We start from the raw sequence: 20525 nt of genomic DNA on the forward strand, positions 1-20525 counted from the left end.
GTTACAAGCTGACACAACTGAAATACCATCCAAATCAGTATAAAACAGTGTGGTAAATGTTTAGAGAACCTCACTCTCCTCCCACATATAAACCGACATATCGATCGTGATGTAAAGAGGTTATCACTCTTGTGTGTTTTGGGATGGTACATATCTTGTATGCGGGTTGAAAGTCTCTTAATCATGTACCGTGCACCCATGTTATAATGTCCCTTGTTATAACGCCAACCTGATATAGAGCGCCAGAACCGATGTCCATGCATTAACTAAAATGCCACTGCGAACGTTTTCCAGAAACAAATGTTCCATTTTCGTGGTAATATTGCCATTTTTATTTGGCAAATCAGTTGCCTTGATCATTAGAGTATGTACATAGTTAAATGAGGCTATTAGTCATTAGTTAAACCTATCAGTAGTTAATCCGATGGGCTTTCTCACTGACAGTGTTGTATATCGGACTGGAACTGTTTGGAACAGCAGTATCCAAAGAAGACACTCGGAGACACCATAAACAATAAGGACAAATTCAGTAAAGAACCGAGTCTTGGATTTGGTTCTAATGCCACCCTCTGGTATAACGCCATTAATCTTTCTGGGAAAATGGTGGCATTAAAACCAGGGTAGAGATGTAATGTTATTCACAAACTCGGTCGTCGTTAAACCTATTTTCATCTTTCACAAACAAAACTGAACTATAACCATTCCAAATGTTTCTTTGAATCTGTGCATTCTCAGTTTCTACGGATCCCAGGAACTGTAATCCATTTTGGTTTTAATTCGGGACTTGTGAGACACCTGTTTGACTTAATTATACGATTTACTGGGTCAAGATCACGTTCAAGAGTTACTAGGAACACAGATAGTTGTAAACAAACACAGATATTAGCCGACGCGTGGCTCAGTGAGACACCTACATATCTACACACTGTCCCCCACCACTTGGAACCCCGTCCTTGAACAGGTAAGACACGCGTGTAATTCTGTGTTAACACTTCGGGAATGTGTTTGAGTCACCAGCGAAACATCAACATTACATCAGCGAGTAATACCGAGTATTATAATTAAACTCTTCTCTTCATACGCAGTGAGTATTACAGCTCTTGTGACATTTTATATACGAAAACTGTGTTTACAGTTTATATGCAAAATGCTTTGAGGCTTTGAGGTTTTTTAAAGTTTGTAAAAAATTCTATGGCAACTATATTTACAATTTATGCGTAAAATGTATCACATTTTATGACAAAATGCTTTATTTATAATTTATATTATTCGTATCTCGTATCTCAACGACGGAAGCCAGCTGATGACGTAACACAGTAGGCATCATGCTGACCGTTTCTGCAGCTGCAGGGTTTGTCTCTCTGGGTGACGTTGCACAAAGCGATCTTAGCGCTTAAAGTGATCGTAATTCCAACACATTCACATAAACTTAAGACAGTCGTACCGCTGTGAGTATTTTGGGGGCGGTGGGGTAGCCCAGCGGTTAAAGCGTTCACTCGTCACACAGAAGGCCCCTGTTCCATTCCTTACATGGGTACAATGTGTAAAGGCCATTTTCTGGTGTTCCCCCGCTGTGACATTGCTGGAATATTGCTAAAAGCGGCGTAAAACCCAACTCACTCACTCACTATGAGCATTTTGAACAACGGCATCCTGAAGGTTAAGTAAGCCACGATGCGCATGTGTTGTATCCGATACCCTTTCATCTAAAGCGCCGCAAATCGTTGTGCAGTGTTGCATCCCTTAGATGTCTCAGGATCTGCTGATCGTTGGTACAAAAGTCTGATAGGTACTGAATATGATCCTCGGTTTGTCAGGACCCGTGCTCATGTTATCTAATGTTGTACTTGCTTACCATTTGCTTTACTGACTGAATGATGCTGTGATATAACAGGTACCGTTCAAGGCGGCGTTTAACCCCCCTCACTCACTGGTATCAGGGGACTGGGGGTTAGCCTTGTGGTCACGCCTCACCCTCCAAAACGGGTTCGATTCCCCAAATTGGTACAATGTGTGAAGCCCTTTTATGGTGTCCTCCGCCGTGATGTTGATGGAATATTTCTAAAATCTCACTCACTCACTGACTTATATCAGCCTGTTTATCAGTTCAGAGATAATGTGATAACTCGTTATCTATCACAACATGAACCTGGTACGACGACTCAGACGTCGACGCACGAAGGTGACCAGGTCATTTGCCGGTCGATCACTATGAGTGGATTCTTTGCATTATTTATGTTATTGTTGACGTCACAGGCTAGGCCCAGGCCTAGGTACCTGATTGGCTGATGATGGATGGCAACGGAACGACTTGGTTGCATTATTGGTTGCACGATTACACCCATGTCGTATTGATGCGGCCAACAGTTTCTTGTGTAAATGATTAAATTTATAGTCGATATTACTGTTGACGGATTTATATATGCGGAAAGATGTAAATATATATTTGCATAAACTGAGGTATAAACGCGTGTCGGGTCTCCACGTGTATAACTCCAAATGCGTACACAACGTCAGATTGATAACCTACAGTTTTCCTGCAACATATGTTATAAGTTTTCCTTTTTCTTAATAAAGTATCTTTTAGATGTAAAATGTCACTCTGTACCACAATTGAGCTATAATCAAGTGTTTTAAGCCAAACTCTAGCGATCACATTGAGTGAGTGAGTTTAGTTTTACGCCGCACTCAGCAATAGTCCAGCTATAGTATGACCAGAAATTATTGAGAATTTTAGGAATATGTTTAATTGGATTTCTAGTATAACAACCTTGACCAGCTATCAAGTGCTTGGTTTCATTCAAGAGAGACAACTCCGTTAATCCTTTTTCACTAGTTTGTGAAGAGTTATCCCCCTTTGTTTACTTGCTAGCAGACGACATTTTCGGTGATCCTCAGTATGGATGATTTAGAGAAGAGGAAGTTGATTTTAGAGTATTATAACAAGAACATCAGATCAGCTAAAGTGATGTCAAGTAGAACAGGCATCCCTTTGTCCACTGTTTATGGTGTTTTGAAAAATATTGCAAATGGATATGGCATTGAGCACCAGGGAGGCGCAGGTAGGCCCAGAAAATTGACTGTCAGTGACAGGAGGCGGCTTGGTATTCTTGTGTCTAAAAAGAAACGAAGGAGTTTAGAAAACTTAAGGCTGGATATGATTGATAGAGGAACTGTGGCTGTCTGTAAGGAGACAATTAGAACTGAGCTGCATGCAATGGGTTGGCAGAAAGGTCGAGGAATTCCGTCACCGATCATGAAACCTGAACGAAAGGAGCAAAGGTTGAACTGGTGCTTACAGCATAGAAATTTTAACTGGGACAATGTGATTTTCTCAGATGAAAGTTCTGTGTGGCTCTTTCCTAATACACTGAAATTCTGGCCCAAACAAACTGAAAAACCTTTGTATCAGCGCCCAAAGTACAGTCCGCAATTTAACGTGTGGGATGGCATATCTGTGTTAGGGGCCTGGTTTCGGACCCAAAATATGACATTATTACATTGGCCAGGCTATAGCCCTGACCTAAATCCAATAGAAAATGTTTGGGGACTTACGAAGGAAAGTGTCAATAAGAAAAATCTGACAAATATTGCTGAAATGAAAGAAGAGGTGGTCCGATATTGGGACAGCATGGACCACGACTTTCTAACTTCTTTGATCAGTAGTATGCCCCGCTGCATTGAAGCCTGCAATGCTGCCCATGGTGACTTGACAAAATACTAACTGTTCACCTGTCTTTGAATCTGGAGTTATGTTCTTCTAATATTCACATTTAATACGTGAGTAATGAGTGAAAACAATATAAAAAATTACAGTCTTAAATTCTCAATAATTTCTGGTTGTACTGTATATGGTGGCGGTCTGTAAATAGTCGAGTCCGGACCAGACAATCCAGTGATCAATAACATGAACATCAATCTACACAATTGGGATACGATGACATGTGTCAACCAAGTCAGCGAGTCTGACCACCAGGATTTTCTCACATCACCACTTGCACTTCCTTATGACCATAGTTGTTTGTACAGTAATCGCTCTTGAAAGATGATTGGTGTTTGACGTAAACATTTGCATGTGAACGATTTTCATTTTCAAACAAATGAAAAACGGCTAGAAACAAACTGTGTGATGCAAGATGATGGTCAAAATTAATGGCTCACAGTGATTTATCAGCCTTCTTGAAAACCGTCAAAATCAAGAACGATACCCCATGCATGTGTATGGGGCTACTGCATTGTGCACGCGCATCCCATGCGTTTAGGGGATAAAGAGAAATGGTGGTGCGTAACCGTTTATAAGATGTCTGTCTTTGAAATGTTTGTTTACGCTTATACCTCCTATCCAAGTTGAAAGTTCAGGTTTCCCTACGCTTTTGAAGAGTTTATTTATGCTGCAATGAACAACGTGTTCATTTCTACTTTTGATTGACTCTTCCTGCACGCTCGATTCGTGGTAAACGTGATTCCCCATTGTACGGTAAAGAGCCGTATAACGAAACGGGACCAACGAAACATACAGAGCGCGTTGTCTCTGCTTCATCAGATTGTTTTACATTAATACTTCACTCGGCTATAATGACCAAAAGATTCCGTTTCGGTTGAAAATGTTAAACCTTGGTTGTATTTCTCTCTCGTGGTATCCCATTTTCCACCAGAATCTGAGACGGCGTTACAGTTAGCCTTGTCCATTGACTTGACGACATTGGAGACGTTGCTAGAAAATGAAGAAAATGTCATTATTAAAGTAAGTCATTATCATGATCGGAAGGATAGATGTATGCACATTTGGAAAGAAGTATAAAGGATATCATATAGTCGAAGGTTTGTACATGAATGAGTTGAAGCTTTCTTTGGCGTTGTCGTAACAATCACAGAAATGACTGATTGCGAAGTTTGACTTGTTACGTAAAACTTGTATAGGTATAAGACTGCAAGCGTGCGAGGTGCGGTGAAACGGGGTTTTACGTCGCGTTCATGGTTGTTTCACATCTTCAGCACGTGCATACGCACGTGTTTGTGGCTGCATGCTTGTGCATGTTTAGCTCCAACCCACTGATATACTTTGTCGTTAAGACATTAAACCATGTCGACCAGTCGTTGTCTTTTCCAATTTTTGCCGAGCGCAGGCAGGGTAAGCTCAAGTTAGTTTGAGTGAGTATGGTTTTACGCCGCTTACCCGGGTTCGATTCCTCACATTGGCGCTATCCGTGAAGCCCACATCTGACCATGATATTGTTGGAGTAATCCTAAAAGCCGATAAAAACCTTACTGACTCACTTTCTAATGTATATTTTAGTCGAATTGCGTATGACGAACTGCGGTTAAAACGAACAAAAGTTAATGGGTTCTTTGAGCTCGTTTCAACCGCACTTTATGGTATAGGGGCGTTGATTGTAGTCTAGTGGTTAAAGTGTTCGCTCGTCACGCCGAAGACGCGGGTTCGATTCCCCACACGGGTACAATGTGTGAAGCCCATTTCTGGTGCCCCCCTCTGTGATATTGCTGGAATACTGCTAAAAGCGGCTTAAAACCACACTCACTCATTCAATCACTTGAATTATAATCTTGGTTAACAAGCGTGCATTTATTCAGATCTGCTCTTCTCCCGTTTTTTTAAACATGTTCCGTCCTTTACAAGCCCAATCGACAGCAATATCTACCATTCATCCATTCCTGCCCAAGCAGGCGTGATGGATTTAAGCAGTTTTTACAGGTATATGTTGGTCGTAGTTCACGCACTTGACATCTCAAGAGTCACAGGTGAATATCATGTCCCATGGGTCGGTCTTGTCATCGGATTATGTATCGTGGGCAGAACACGGACGATAACGTGGATTTTTACACTCGTGTTAGGATTCCAAAAGCATTCAATTACACATGGATGTAATCTAGACAGTCAGGACATGTGTTGCTTAAGTCATATGCTTAGGACAGGTTTTTTTGTTTTTTGGTTCTCAAATATTTTGATGAAATATATTGTTCGGTGTGTAGAAAACAAACTAACATAAATTTCCTATTATGTTTGTTGTCATCAAGAGGTTACCTGAATGCCGCTATATTGCCGATCTAATGTATGCATGTTGAAACAAAGCTTGTGTCGTTGCGTAACCTACGATCTTCAGGTTGACCAATTGTGTTCGAAATATTTTGCGGCGAACGCTTCCATTTTCGCAAAACTTATGGAGTGGATATTGGCCAACTACATGGATATACTTACCTGGTATATGCTTTCTGCCTTTCCAGTTTTTTTATGCTTGGCGTATATGTAAACCAATTTTGAAATGCCCAGCACGATTAAGATGGATAGGGTTATGTAGTGGTGGGAGGAGAAGATTAGAGGTGGATCTATGACTGGAATATGTAAGCTGTAATCTGCAGGATTTTCACACTTTGATACTCGAACCACCAGCGTACAATCCTAGACCAGCACAGCCAACACGTTTTCCAGTGACCAAAACTGATTTTTGATATTAAATACAGTGAAACCCACTTAATCTGGACTGTACCTTTCCAGAAATCGGTTTCTGATATCATTTAATTACAACTAGTCGTACCGCCGTCATTTGATTACTTCTAGTCGTGTCACTGTTAGTGCCACCATCATTAATTGCTACTAGTCGTGCCACTGTTAAAACCAGAAACATGTAAATACTTAGTCGTGCCACTGTTAATACCAACAACAATAATTACTATTAGTCGCGCTACTGTTAATATACGATCCCTATGTAATTACTACTAGTTGTACCACCATCATTTAATTACTACTAGTCGTCCAACTTTCATTTAATTATTACTAGTCGTACAACTTTCATTTAATTGCTACTAGTCGTACCACTTTCATTTAATTATTACTAGCCGTACCACTTTCATTTAATTACTACTAGTTGTACAACTTTCCTTTTATTATTACTAGCCGTACCACTTTCATGTTATTACTACTAGTCGTACCACTTTCATTTAATTACAACTAGCCGTACCACTTTCATTTAATTACTACTAGTCGTACCACTTTCATTTAATTACTACTAGTCGTACCTCTTTCATTTAACTATTACTAGTCGTACCACTTTCATTTAATTATTACTAGTCGCACCACGTTCATTTAATTACTACTAGTCGTACCACTTTCATTTAATTACTACTAGCCGTACCACTTTCATTTGATTATTACTAGTCGTACCACTTTCATTTAATTACTGCTAGTCGTGTTGCTGTTAGTGCTACCATCATTTAATTGCTACTAATCGTGTCACTGTTAATAGTAATATCATTTGATTACTTCTAGTCGTGCCACTGTTAATACCACCAACGTGTAATTACTACTAGTCGTGCCATTGTTGATAGATTATCCCTATTTAATTACTAGTAGTCGTACATCACCATTCAATTAGTACTAGTAGTACCACCGCCATTTTATTAACCACTAGTGGTACGGCCGTTAATAAATGATACTAGGTGTGCCACTGTTAGTACCATCATCATTTAATTTATATTAGCCGTACCACTTTCATTTAATTACTACTAGTCGTACCACTTTCATTCAATTACTACTAGTCGTACCACTTTCATTCAATTACTACTAGTCGTACCACTTTCATTCAATTACTACTAGTCGTACCACTTTCATTTACTTACTACTAGTCGTACCACTTTCATTTACTTACTACTAGTCGTACCACTTTCATTTAAATACTACTAGCCGTACCACTTTCATTCAATTACTACTAGTCGTACCACTTTCATTCAATTACTACTAGTCGTACCACTTTCATTTACTTACTACTAGTCGTACCACTTTCATTTAATTACTACTAGCCGTACCACTTTTATTCAATTACTACTAGTCGTACCACTTTACTACTAGCCGTACCACATTCATTTAATTACTACTAGTCGTACCACTTTCATTTAATTACTACTAGACCACTTTCATTCAATTACTACTAGTCGTACCACTTTCATTTACTTACTACTAGTCGTACCACTTTCATTCAATTACTACTAGCCGTACCACATTCATTTAATGACTACTAGTCGTACCACTTTCATTTAATTACTACTAGACCACTTTCATTCAATTACTACTAGTCGTACCACTTTCATTTACTTACTACTAGTCGTACCACGTTCATTCAATTACTACTAGTTGTACCACTTTCATTCAATTACTACTAGCCGTACCACTTTCATTCAATTACTACTAGTCGTACCACTTTCATTTACTTCCTACTAGTCGTACCACTTTCATTTACTTACTACTAGTCGTACCACTTTCATTTAATTACTACTAGCCGTACCACTTCCATTTAATTACTACTAGTCGTACCACTTTCATTTAATTACTACTAGTCGTACCACTTCCATTTACTTACTACTAGTCGTACCACTTTCATTTAATTATTACTAGTCGTACCACTTTCATTCAATTACTACTGGTCGTACCACTTTTTCATTTACTTACTACTAGTCGTACCACTTTCATTTAATTACTACTAGTCGTACCACTTTCATTTAATTACTACTAGTCGTACCACTTTCATTCAATTACTACTAGTCGTACCACTTTCATTTAATTACTACTAGTCGTACCACTTTCATTTAATTACTACTAGTCGTACCACTTTCTTTCAATTACTACTAGTCGTACCACTTTCATTTAATTACTACTAGTCGTACCACTTTCATTTAATTACTACTAGTCGTTCCACTTTCATTTACTTATTACTAGTCGTACCACTTTCATTCAATTACTACTAGTCGTACCACTTTTATTTAATTACTACTAGTCATACCACCGCCATTTTATTAACCACTAGTCGTACCGCCGTTATTAAATGATACTAGCTGTGCCACTGTTAGTACCACCATCATTTAATTACTACTAGTCGTACCACCATCATTTAATTACTACTAGTCGTACCACTTTCATTTAATTACTACTAGTCGTACCACTTTCATTTAATTACTACTAATCGTACCACCATCATTTAATTACTACTAGTCGTACCACCATCATTTAATTACTACTAATCGTACCACCGCCATTTTATTAACCACTAGTGGTACCGCCGTTATTAAATGATACTAGGTGTGCCACTGTTAGTACCATCATCATTTAATTTATATTAGTCGTACCAATTTCATTTAATTAGAACTAGTCGTACCACCGCCATTTAATTATTACCAGTCGTACAATCTCCATTTTATTATTAGTCGTTGTGCAATTTTAATACCCCCATTCACTGATGAAAACAACAACATGCTAATATATTGTACTCGGGATCCGAACTCATTACCTCCTGGGATTAAAATGGGAGGTGCCCACTAAACGAGTGTAAACTTTAATATCTTAAATCTTACAGCTTACAGGGGCAACGGTAATGATTATATACTGGTCAGTTTCAACATGTTTACGAGAAAGTCCAGCCTAAAAAGTACACACTAAGCTGCACTCTGAGCCTACCACAAACTCCTATGACATTTTTATCAGTCGGAAGGCTGCTCTCAATGCTTTAGGGTACAATTAACAGCGACCTGTGCTGTGGGCACACTCGTGAAGTGTTATCGATGACTTGATAGCTTTGAACTACCGTCTGAATTATCGTCTACGTCATTAGAAAGTCCTGTCACCAGTTATATGCCCGCTGATTAGAGATGAAATATGACAAAATGGCAAAACTGTAAATCTGAGCCGGAATATTAATGTATGCCTATTTTAGATTGTTGGTATTCTTGGTGGGGAGAAGATATTATGAGTCCTTCCTCGTTATTTCCCTTTTTAATAAAAAAATAATACATTGTCCTACTTCCCAGAGATACAGAGCAACTTTAAGGAATAGAGTTTTTATTTACTCCACTTTTAGCAATATTCCAGCAATATCACGGCGGGGTACACCCGGGTCTTCAGCGCGACAAGCAAATGCTTTAACCAATAGGTTACCACACCGCCCCTTTTAGCCTTATTACGTGTCTCCGACCAGCAGGTTCTAATCTGAGTAAGTGAAGGTAACTTTTGTACCATTGCAACAGCGATACAGAAAGGTTACAGTCAAAACGTTGATGCCTTATACTGCGAAGTAAATGTTCAAATAGGCTATCGATGAAAAACTTCCTTATTGTCACCATGCTTTATGTTTCATCGGCTGCGATCTGTTCTGCACGTGCAGTGGCATGAACTGCCCGGATTACCTGCAACATTTGGTGTTTGTATACGTTACTATCGACTAGATTAGTTACAATACAACAGCATGTATTACCATGGAGACTAAAGTTGATTTGTAGGTCAATGTTTTTCATGTAGTTTTGTGGAGTTTATTGTGTTCTCAGTTCCATGTTATAATTTCAGATTCCGCAATATGGCGCTGTTGCCTCTGGTCCTATGTTTGTGCCTGGGTTTGGCGGAAGGTGCGAGTGAAAAAGGTGAGTGTGTGGCCTGTATTACACATTCTTGTGAATAAGATGTAGCATTTTCCATAGAAGTTCCGTGATATAACCGAACTAAGCACAAATGACAAGACCCTGAACCCAGAAAGAGTTAAAATTGGTCTTCAGAAACCCAAACTTGTTGTAAGAGGCGACTGACGGGATTTGGTGGTCAGGCTCGCTGAGTTAGTTGACACAAGTCATTGTATCCCAGTTGCGTAGATAGATGTTCATACTGTTGATCACTGGATTATTTATAGACCGCCGCCATATAGCTGGAACAGTGCCGAGTGTGGTGTGGAGCAAGAAACAAGCAAATACAATGCTTGAAGTAGAGAATTGCGTAGATCGATGCACAGGATGTCAATTACTGAAGTTGGGCTATGGGGTAGCCTAGTGGTTAAAACGTTGGCTCGTCGCGCTGAAGACCCGGGTTCGAATCCCCACATGGGTACAATGTGTGAAGCCCATTTCCGGAGTCCCCCCACCGTGATGTTGCTGGAATATTGCTAACAGCGGCGTAAAACCAAACTCAGTCAGTCAGTCAATTACTGAAATGTCTGGTTCAGACTCGAATATTCACTGACTGATACTATATAGCTTGTCGTGAGAGGCTGGTCGGGTGGTCAGGCTTGCTGACTTGGTTGATGCTCATGCTGTTGATCACTGGATTGTCTGGTCCAGACTCGATTATCTACTGTGCGCTGTCATATGCCTGGAATAATAAATGTTGGAGCGACAGTATGAAGTTGGAAAGTCAGTAAGGAAGATTACAGCTTTATGGATAACAACTTCTTGTTCGTGTACATTCTTAAAACAGTTAGTTTGATAACGGTGTAAGAATCTACACAGAACCAACGCTCTATGGAATAAACAAGAAGTTGTCATCCATAAATATATAATCTTCGTTAACCTGAATATGTCCGAATGTGGCCTTATACAACATTCATTCATGATCCACTTTGATTCGGGGCCGTGTGTACCTAATATGGGTACTATGTGCAGAACATCTGAAGTGGGCTTCAAAACATTTGACCCATGTAGGGAATCGAACCTGGGTCTTCAGCGCGACGAGTAAATGCTTTAACCACTAGGCCCCCCCTCAGTCAGTGATATTGCTGGAATATTTTAAAACCATGCTCCTTCTGACTCAGTTACAAAATACAGCGTTAGTGCAGCAGGACTGAATACACTCACACTTTCAACCAAGGTAGCTGTAACCACCGTTTGAAGATTACCATATATTTTAGGGATGGTGGGCTGCCAAGTATACTGAAGATCCTCGTTCGTTTCCCCACTTGAGTACAATGTCACTGCATATGTCCCCCCTTCTGTGCATGAATATTGTATGAACCGGCATAAAACCACTCTCCAGATTCTGGACACTCGTGATGATTCGTGTTAGAATTGGAAACCTATGCTTGTTGTAGAAGGCGACTAACGGGATCGGGTGGTTAGGCTTGCTATGCTGTCTTGGTTATTATTATTGGATATTTATATAGCGCACATATCCACGACCAGTACATGCTCAAGGCGCTGGTATTTTTTCCCTCGATCATTGAATGTCAACCTCAACGGCACATCTTACCTGGGATCATACAATTCTTGCTGCCACAAGGCGCACTGCGGCTCTCCCATCCTTACGAGGTACCCATTCACAGCTGGGTAGACTGGGACGTTACCCGTGTACCCGCAACTAGGTGTTTGCATGTGGCCACCATCTGGTCATATACCAACGGATTCGTGGGTTCTTTTAAGTGCACTGTACAGTAGGGGATGTGACACAAAGTTGACTCCAAGGTTTTTTACACCCGGTCACAGGTAGGCTCGATCCCGGCACCTTGAGCTCGCTGGATCACTAGCCTGGCGCCTTAGCCAGCTCGCCCACCATGCCCCATGTGGTTGACACATGTCATCGTATCCCAAATGCGTAGATCGATAATCATGATGTTGATCACTGGATTGTCTGGTCAAGACTCGATTATTTACTGATCGCCGTCATATAGCTGAAATATTGCTGAGTACGCCTTAAACAAACAACAGCAACAACAACAACAACAAAAACCAAAACGAACGAACTTGTTTCTGGATGAAAAGGTGCTGGTGTAATATTGGCACTGTTGTGTATATTCGCAGAACATTCCGTCCACCACGATTTCCGGTACCCATTCATCATCGATGCAGCGGAGCAGGAGTTCGAAGGGCGTGTGTGTTCCAACATGGAGCTGTTTGCTCTCATACCGGTGGAACCGGAGGACCTAGAAAAGGACCTGCAGGGCGGAGCCTGTGTCACTAACGTGGAGCAATATCTCAAGATTGACGTGCGCAATGTGTCGTGGGTAAGCTGTTGTTGGCTGTAGTTGTAAATTGTCCTTTAGTGTGATCCCATGATTATCTCCTGTTGTAGAACCCCATGATTATCTCCTGTTGTAGAACCCCATGATTATCTCCTGTTGTAGAACCCCATGATTATCTCCTGTTGTAGAACCCCATGATTATCTCCTGTTGTAGAACCCCATGATTATCTCCTGTTGTAGAACCCCATGATTATCTCCTGTTGTAGAACCCCATGATTATCTCCTGTTGTAGAACCCCATGATTATCTCCTTTTGTAGAACCCCATGATTATCTCCTGTTGTAGAACCCCATGATTATCTCTCCTGTTGTAGAACCCCATGATTATCTCCTGTTGTAGAACCCCATGATTATCTCCTGTTGTAGAACCCCATGATTATCTCCTTTTGTAGAACCCCATGATTATCTCCTGTTGTAGAACCCATGATTATCTCCTGTTGTAGAACCCATGATGATTATCTCCTTTTGTAGAACCCCATGATTATCTCCTTTTGTAGAACCCCATGATTATCTCCTGTTGTAGAACCCCATGATTATCTCCTGTTGTAGAACCCCATGATTATCTCCTGTTGTAGAACCCCATGATTATCTCCTGTTGTAGAACCCCATGATTATCTCCTTTTGTAGAACCCCATGATTATCTCCTGTTGTAGAACCCCATGATTATCTCCTTTTGTAGAACCCATGATTATCTCCTGTTGTAGAACCCCATGATTATCCCCTTTTGTAGAACCCCATGATTATCTCCTTTTGTAGAACCCCATGATTATCTCCTGTTGTAGAACCCCATGATTATCTCACTTTTGTAGAACCCCATGATTATCTCCTGTTGTAGAACCCCATGATTATCTCCTGTTGTAGAACCCCATGATTATCTCCTGTTGTAGAACCCCCATGATTATCTCCCTGTTGTAGAGCCCCATGATTATCTCCTGTTGTAGAACCCCATGATTATCTCTCCTGTTGTAGAATCCCCATGATTATCTCCTGTTGTAGAACCCCATGATTATCTCCTTTGTAGAAACCCCATGATTATCTCCTGTTGTAGAACTCCCATGATTATCTCCTGTTGTAGAACCCCATGATTATCTCCTGTTGTAGAACCCCATGATTATCTCCTGTTGTAGAACCCCCATGATTATCTCCTGTTGTAGAACCCCATGATTATCTCCTGTTGTAGAACCCCATGATTATCTCCCTTTTGTAGATTAGATTCCATGATTATCTCCTGTTGTAGAACCCCATGATTATCTCCTGTTGTAGAACCCATGATTATCTCCTGTTGTAGAACCCCATGATTATCTCCTGTTGTAGAACCCCATGATTATCTCCTGTTGTAGAATTCCATCATTATCTCCTGTTGTAGAATCCCATGATTATCTCCTGTTGTAGAACCCCATGATTATCCCCTGTTGTAGAACCCCATGATTATCTCCTTTTGTAGAACCCCATGATTATCTCCTGTTGTAGAACCCATTGATTATCCACTTCCTGTTGTAGAACTCCATGATTATCTCCTGTTGTAGAACCCATGATTATCTCCTGTTGTAGAATCCCATGATTATCTCCTGTTGTAGAATCCCATCATTATCTGTAGAATTTTGTAGAACCCCACCATTATCTTCTTTTGTTGTAGAATCCCATGATTATCTCCTGTTTGAATCCCATCATTATCTCCTGTTGTAGAATCCCATGATTATCTCCTGTTGTAGAACCCCATGATTATCTCCTGTTGTAGAATCCCATGATTATCTCCTGTTGTGTAGAATCATCATTATTTTCTCCTACTGTCATTATCTCCTGTTGTGCACAATCCTGTTGTAGAATCCTCATTATCTCCTTTGTAGAATCCCATCATTATATTTTGTTTTAGTCACATCAATATCTCCTGTAAAATCCAATCGTTGTCGTGTGTTGGAGAATAATATCGTTATTTCCTGTTGCAGAATCCCATCATTATCTCCTGTTGTGGAGCCCTACCATTATCTTCTGTTGAAGAATCCAGTCATTGTCTCCTGTTGTAGAATCCCACCATTATCTCCTGTTGTAGAATCCCACAATTATCTCCTGTTGTAGAATCCCATTATTATCTCCTGTTGTAGAATCCCACCATTTTCTCCTGTTGTAGAATCCCACCATTATCTCCTGCTTGTAGAATCATTATCTCCTGTTGTATCTACTATCTCCTGTTAGAATCTCATCATTATCTCCTGTTGTAGAATCCCATCCATTATCTCTCCTGTTGTAGAATCACATCATTATCCTGTTGTAGAATGCAGAATCACATCATTATCCCTTGTTGTAGAATCCCACCATTATCTATTGTTGCAGAATCACACCATTACCTCCTGTTGTAGAATCCCACCATTATCTCCTGTTGTAGAATCCATCATTATCTCCTGTTGTAGAATCCCACCATTATCTCCTGTTGTAGAATCCCACCATTATCTCCTGTTGTAGAGTCTCATCATTATCTCCTGTTGTAGAATCCCATCGTTATCTCCTGTTGTAGAATCCTGTTGTAGAACTCCATCGTTATCTCCTGTTGTAGAGTCTCATCGTTATCTCCTGTTGTAGAATCTCATCATTATCTCCTGTTGTAGAGTCTCATCATTATCTCCTGTTGTAGAATCACATCGTTATCTCCTGTTGTAGAATCTCATCGTTATCTCCTGTTGTAGAATCCCATCATTATCTCCTGTTGTAGAATCTCATCATTATCTCCTGTTGTAGAGTCTCATCATTATCTCCTGTTGTAGAATCACATCATTATCTCCTGTTGTAGAATCACATCGTTATCTCCTGTTGTAGAATCTCATCATTATCTCCTGTTGTAGAATCACATCATTATCTCCTGTTGTAGAATCTCATCATTATCTCCTGACTCCCATCATTATCTCCTGTTGTAGAATCTCATCATTATCTCCTGTTGTAGAATCTCATCGTTATCTCCTGTTGTAGAATCTCATCATTATCTCCTGTTGTAGAATCTCAGATTATCTCCTGACTCCCATCATTATCTCCTGTTGTAGAATCACATCATTATCTCCTGTTGTAGAATCACATCATTATCTCCTGTTGTAGAATCTCATCATTATCTCCTGTTGTAGAATCTCATCGTTATCTCCTGTTGTTGTAGAATCCATCATTATCTCCTGTTGTAGAATCTCATCATTATCTCCTGTTGTAGACATCATTATCATCGTTATCTCCTGTTGTAGAATCTCATCATTATCTCCTGTTGTAGAATCACATCATTATCTCCTGTTGTAGAATCTCATCATTATCTCCTGTTGTAGAATCTCATCGTTATCTCCTGTTGTAGAATCTCATCATTATCTCCTGTTGTAGAATCTCATCATTATCTCCTGTTGTAGAATCTCATCATTATCTCCTGTTGTAGAATCTCCTGTTGTCTCATCATTATCTCCTGTTGTAGAGAATCTCATCATTATCTCCTGTTGTAGAATCTCATCGTTATCTCCTGTTGTAGAATCACATCATTATCTCCTGTTGTAGAATCACATCGTTATCTCCTCCTCTGTTGTAGAATCATCTGATTATCTCCTGTTGTAGAATCTCATCATTATCTCCTGTTGTAGAATCTCATCATTATCTCCTGTTGTAGAATCTCATCGTTATCTCCTGTTGTAGAATCTCATCATTATCTCATTATCTCCTGTTGTAGAATCTCATCATTATCTCCTGTTGTAGAATCTCATCATTATCTCCTGTCTCCCATCATTATCTCCTGTTGTAGAGTCTCATCATTATCTCCTGTTGTAGAATCTCATCGTTATCTCCTGTTGTAGAATCTCACATCATTATCTCCTGTTGTAGAGTCTCATCATTATCTCCTGTTGTAGAATCTCATCATTATCTCCTGTTGTAGAATCTCATCGTTATCTCCTGTTGTAGAATCACATCATTATCTCCTGTTGTAGAATCCATCTCATTATCTCCTGTTGTAGAGTCTCATCATTATCTCCTGTTGTAGAATCACATCATTATCTCCTGTTGTAGAATCCCATCAATATCTCCTGTTGTAGTGTCTCATCATTATCTCCTGTTGTAGAATCTCATCGTTATCTCCTGTTGTAGAGAATCTCATCATTATCTCCTGTTGTAGAATCTCATCATTATCTCCTGTTGTAGAATCTCATCGTTATCTCCTGTTGTAGAATCTCATCGTTATCTCCTGTTGTAGAATCTCATCATTATCTCCTGAATATCTCCCATCATTATCTCCTGTTGTAGAATCTCATCATTATCTCCTGTTGTAGAATCCCATCATTATCTCCTGTTGTAGAATCTCATCATTATCTCCTGTTGTAGAATCTCATCATTATCTCCTGTTGTAGAATCCCATCATTATCTCCTGTTGTAGAATCTCATCATTATCTCCTGTTGTAGAATCCCATCATTATCTCCTGTTGTAGAATCTCATCATTATCTCCTGTTGTAGAATCTCCATCATTATCGTTATCTCCTGTTGTAGAATCTCATCATTATCTCCTGTTGTAGAATCTCATCGTTATCTCCTGTTGTAGAATCTCATCGTTATCTCCTGTTGTAGAATCACATCGTTATCTCCTGTTGTAGAATCATCGTTATCTCCTGTTGTAGAGTCTCATCGTTATCTCCTGTTGTAGAATCACATCGTTATCTCCTGTTGTAGAATCACATCGTTATCTCCTGTTGTAGAATCACATCGTTATCTCCTGTTGTAGAATCTCATCATTATCTCCTGTTGTAGAATCTCATCATTATCTCCTGTTGTAGAATCTCATCATTATCTCCTGTTGTAGAATCTCATCGTTATCTCCTGTTGTAGAGTCTCATCATTATCTCCTGTTGTAGAATCTCATCATTATCTCCTGTTGTAGAATCTCATTGTTATCTCATCATTATCCTGTTGTGACTCTCATCATTATCTCCTGTTGTAGAGTCTCATCATTATCTCCTGTTGTAGAGTCTCATCATTATCTCCTGTTGTAGAATCTCATCGTTATCTCCTGTTGTAGAATCTCATCCATCATTATCTCCTGTTGTAGAATCTCATCATTATCTCCTGTTGTAGAGTCCCATCATTATCTCCTGTTGTAGAATCTCATCATTATCTCCTGTTGTAGAATCATCATCATTATCTCCTGTTGTAGAATCTCATCATTATCTCCTGTTGTAGAATCTCATCTGTTGTTATCTCCTGTTGTAGAGTCTCATCGTTATCTCCTGTTGTAGAATCACATCGTTATCTCCTGTTGTAGAATCTCATCGTTATCTCCTGTTGTAGAGTCTCATCGTTATCTCCTGTTGTAGAATCTCATCGTTATCTCCTGTTGTAGAATCTCATCATTATCTCCTGTTGTAGAGTCTCATCATTATCTCCTGTTGTAGAATCACATCGTTATTATCTCCTGTTGTAGAATCTCATCATTATCTCCTGTTGTAGAATCTCATCATTATCTCCTGTTGTAGAATCACCATTATCTCCTGTTGTAGAATCTCATCATTATCTCCTGTTGTAGAATCTCATCGTTATCTCCTGTTGTAGAATCTCATCGTTATCTCCTGTTGTAGAATCACATCATTATCTCCTGTTGTAGAATCACATCGTTATCTCCTGTTGTAGAATCTCATCGTTATCTCCTGTTGTAGAGTCTCATCGTTATCTCCTGTTGTAGAATCACATCGTTATCTCCTGTTGTAGAATCACATCGTTATCTCCTGTTGTAGAATCTCATCATTATCTCCTGTTGTAGAATCCATCATCAATATCTCCTGTTGTAGAGTCTCATCGTTATCTCCTGTTGTAGAATCTCATCATTATCTCCTGTTGTAGAATCTCATCATTATCTCCTGTTGTAGAATCCCACCATTATCTCCTGTTGCACAATACCCTCATTATCTCCTTTGCTCAATCCCACCATTATTTTCTGTGGCATCTACATTGTATTTTGTAGATCTACCACTTGAACGAGATAATTCAAGCGTATTACCTCCTGCTTTCCGTATCGCACAAAAGAATGTATACAATGTTGGGGTTTGGGTGGATTTGTTTCTAGAAAGCAACGTTATTATTTAGATCAGAGTTTTGATTGTGGCTTACAAGTCAAAAGCATTGTGCACGTGTTGCCAAAACAGTACCATAATACCTCAATGTTTTAGAACCCCGATATTATTCACCACAAGAAGACGGACAGCCCCAGAACAACCACTACTATCATGCCTCCACACGGTGGCACCAAGCGCCCGCAGGGCGCCATCGTCGACCTCCCCGACGGCGTGGAGTTTGACGTCCTCAATACTGAACTCATCGACGTGGACGACGCCTACTTCCTTGTTGTCAGTAACCCTGATGTGATGCGGGAGAAAAAAGAAATACAGTTCTACGTAAGTCACTGTAGTTGATAGATTGGTTTTTATTACAATTTACGTCGTAACAGCCCCACTCAGCAATATTTCAGCTATATTGCGGCGGTCTGTAAACAATCGAGTCTGGACCAGACAATCCAGTGATCAACAGCATAAGCATCGATCTACGCAATAGGGATACGATGACATGTGTCAACCAAATCAGCGAGCCCGACCACCCGATCCCGTTAGTCGCCTGTTTCGACAAGCATGGGCTCCTGAAGACCAATTCTAACCCGGATCTTCACGGGTGTCAACCGGTTCGATGAAACTGACGCTACATAACCTTCATCTGTTTCAGGTTGTACTTGTGACGTCAGATACTAACCAGATTGTGTCCAACCCCTTGCCATTCGCCGTAAGGGTTGATCATCCCCCCGACGAGGGCCGACCCCACGGGGCAGCGATGTTTGCAGGCGTCCTCGTTCTCGTTATCATCCTCATTGCCTTCCTCATCCCCATCACCGTCTGTGTTAAACGACGACGAAAGGCAGGCAAACCTGTTTGCTCGTGCGGAAGCCCGGATGTCGAAAAGGACGAGCGCAAAGGTCACGTGAATAATGGTTACGTCACCGACACACGTGACGTCAGGACTGACTCGTCAGTTTCATCTGTTGATCCACATCAGACGATAGGAAGTCACCAGCTTAGGAGTGTCACGAAACTGAACTTTGAGCCAACGTGGCTAGATCCTCATTATAAAGAAATGGAAGAGAAGCCAGGCACCAGTGCCAACCGGATACCTCTAACGGGACAGCAGACAGCAGGTTGTAGTGGTTAAGCATACACAGACTGGACTTGACATCTGTTGTCTGAAACCGGAAGTCCGCGCGATGCAGTGATCATCAATTCAACAACAGATGGCATTGTTCACATTTAATAAAAGACAATAGTGTATTCACGAACAGGTTGGGAATACTAAAACTGTATGAAAAAGATGAGACGCGTACGTAATAAGAGTGAGTGAGTTTAGTTTTACGCCGCACTCAGCAATATTCCAGCTACATGGCGGCGGTCTTGAATAATCGGATCTGGACCAGATAATCCAGTGATCAACAGCATGAGCATCGATCTGCGCAATTTGGACACGATGACATGTGTCAACCAAGTCAAGGAGCCTGACCACCCGATCCCGTTAGTCGCCTCTTACGACAAGCATGGGTTACAGAAGAACAATTCTAACCCGGATCTTCACGGGTCACATGATAAGGAATACGCTGAGCAGGTTCAAGTATATTAAAGGGGATGCACGGAACACGAGCCACTAAACATGATAGAATGACTGGTACAGTTGATGTGATTGTAACATGAGGAAGGGTTGGCGTCTGCTCCCT

General features: G+C 40.3%; 1 protein-coding gene across 1 annotated transcript in view; it reads left to right on the forward strand.

Annotated features, from left to right (window-relative positions):
* The window catches only part of LOC124268197, a 30721-nt gene extending 10454 nt beyond the window's left edge, over positions 1–20267 (forward strand). Inside the window, exons 2-5 of the mRNA XM_046703223.1 lie at positions 10346–10419; positions 12559–12761; positions 18946–19170; positions 19493–20267. Of these exons, the coding sequence (XP_046559179.1) occupies positions 10356–10419; positions 12559–12761; positions 18946–19170; positions 19493–19972 (972 nt within the window). The 5' untranslated portion in view covers positions 10346–10355 and the 3' untranslated portion in view covers positions 19973–20267. The remainder of the gene's footprint in view (positions 1–10345; positions 10420–12558; positions 12762–18945; positions 19171–19492) is intronic.
* Positions 20268–20525: the final 258 nt, after the last annotated feature.

Source organism: Haliotis rubra, unplaced genomic scaffold (genome assembly GCF_003918875.1).
Source record: "Haliotis rubra isolate DU_JTF1 unplaced genomic scaffold, ASM391887v1 Scf137, whole genome shotgun sequence".
NCBI classification, from domain to species: domain Eukaryota; kingdom Metazoa; phylum Mollusca; class Gastropoda; order Lepetellida; family Haliotidae; genus Haliotis; species Haliotis rubra.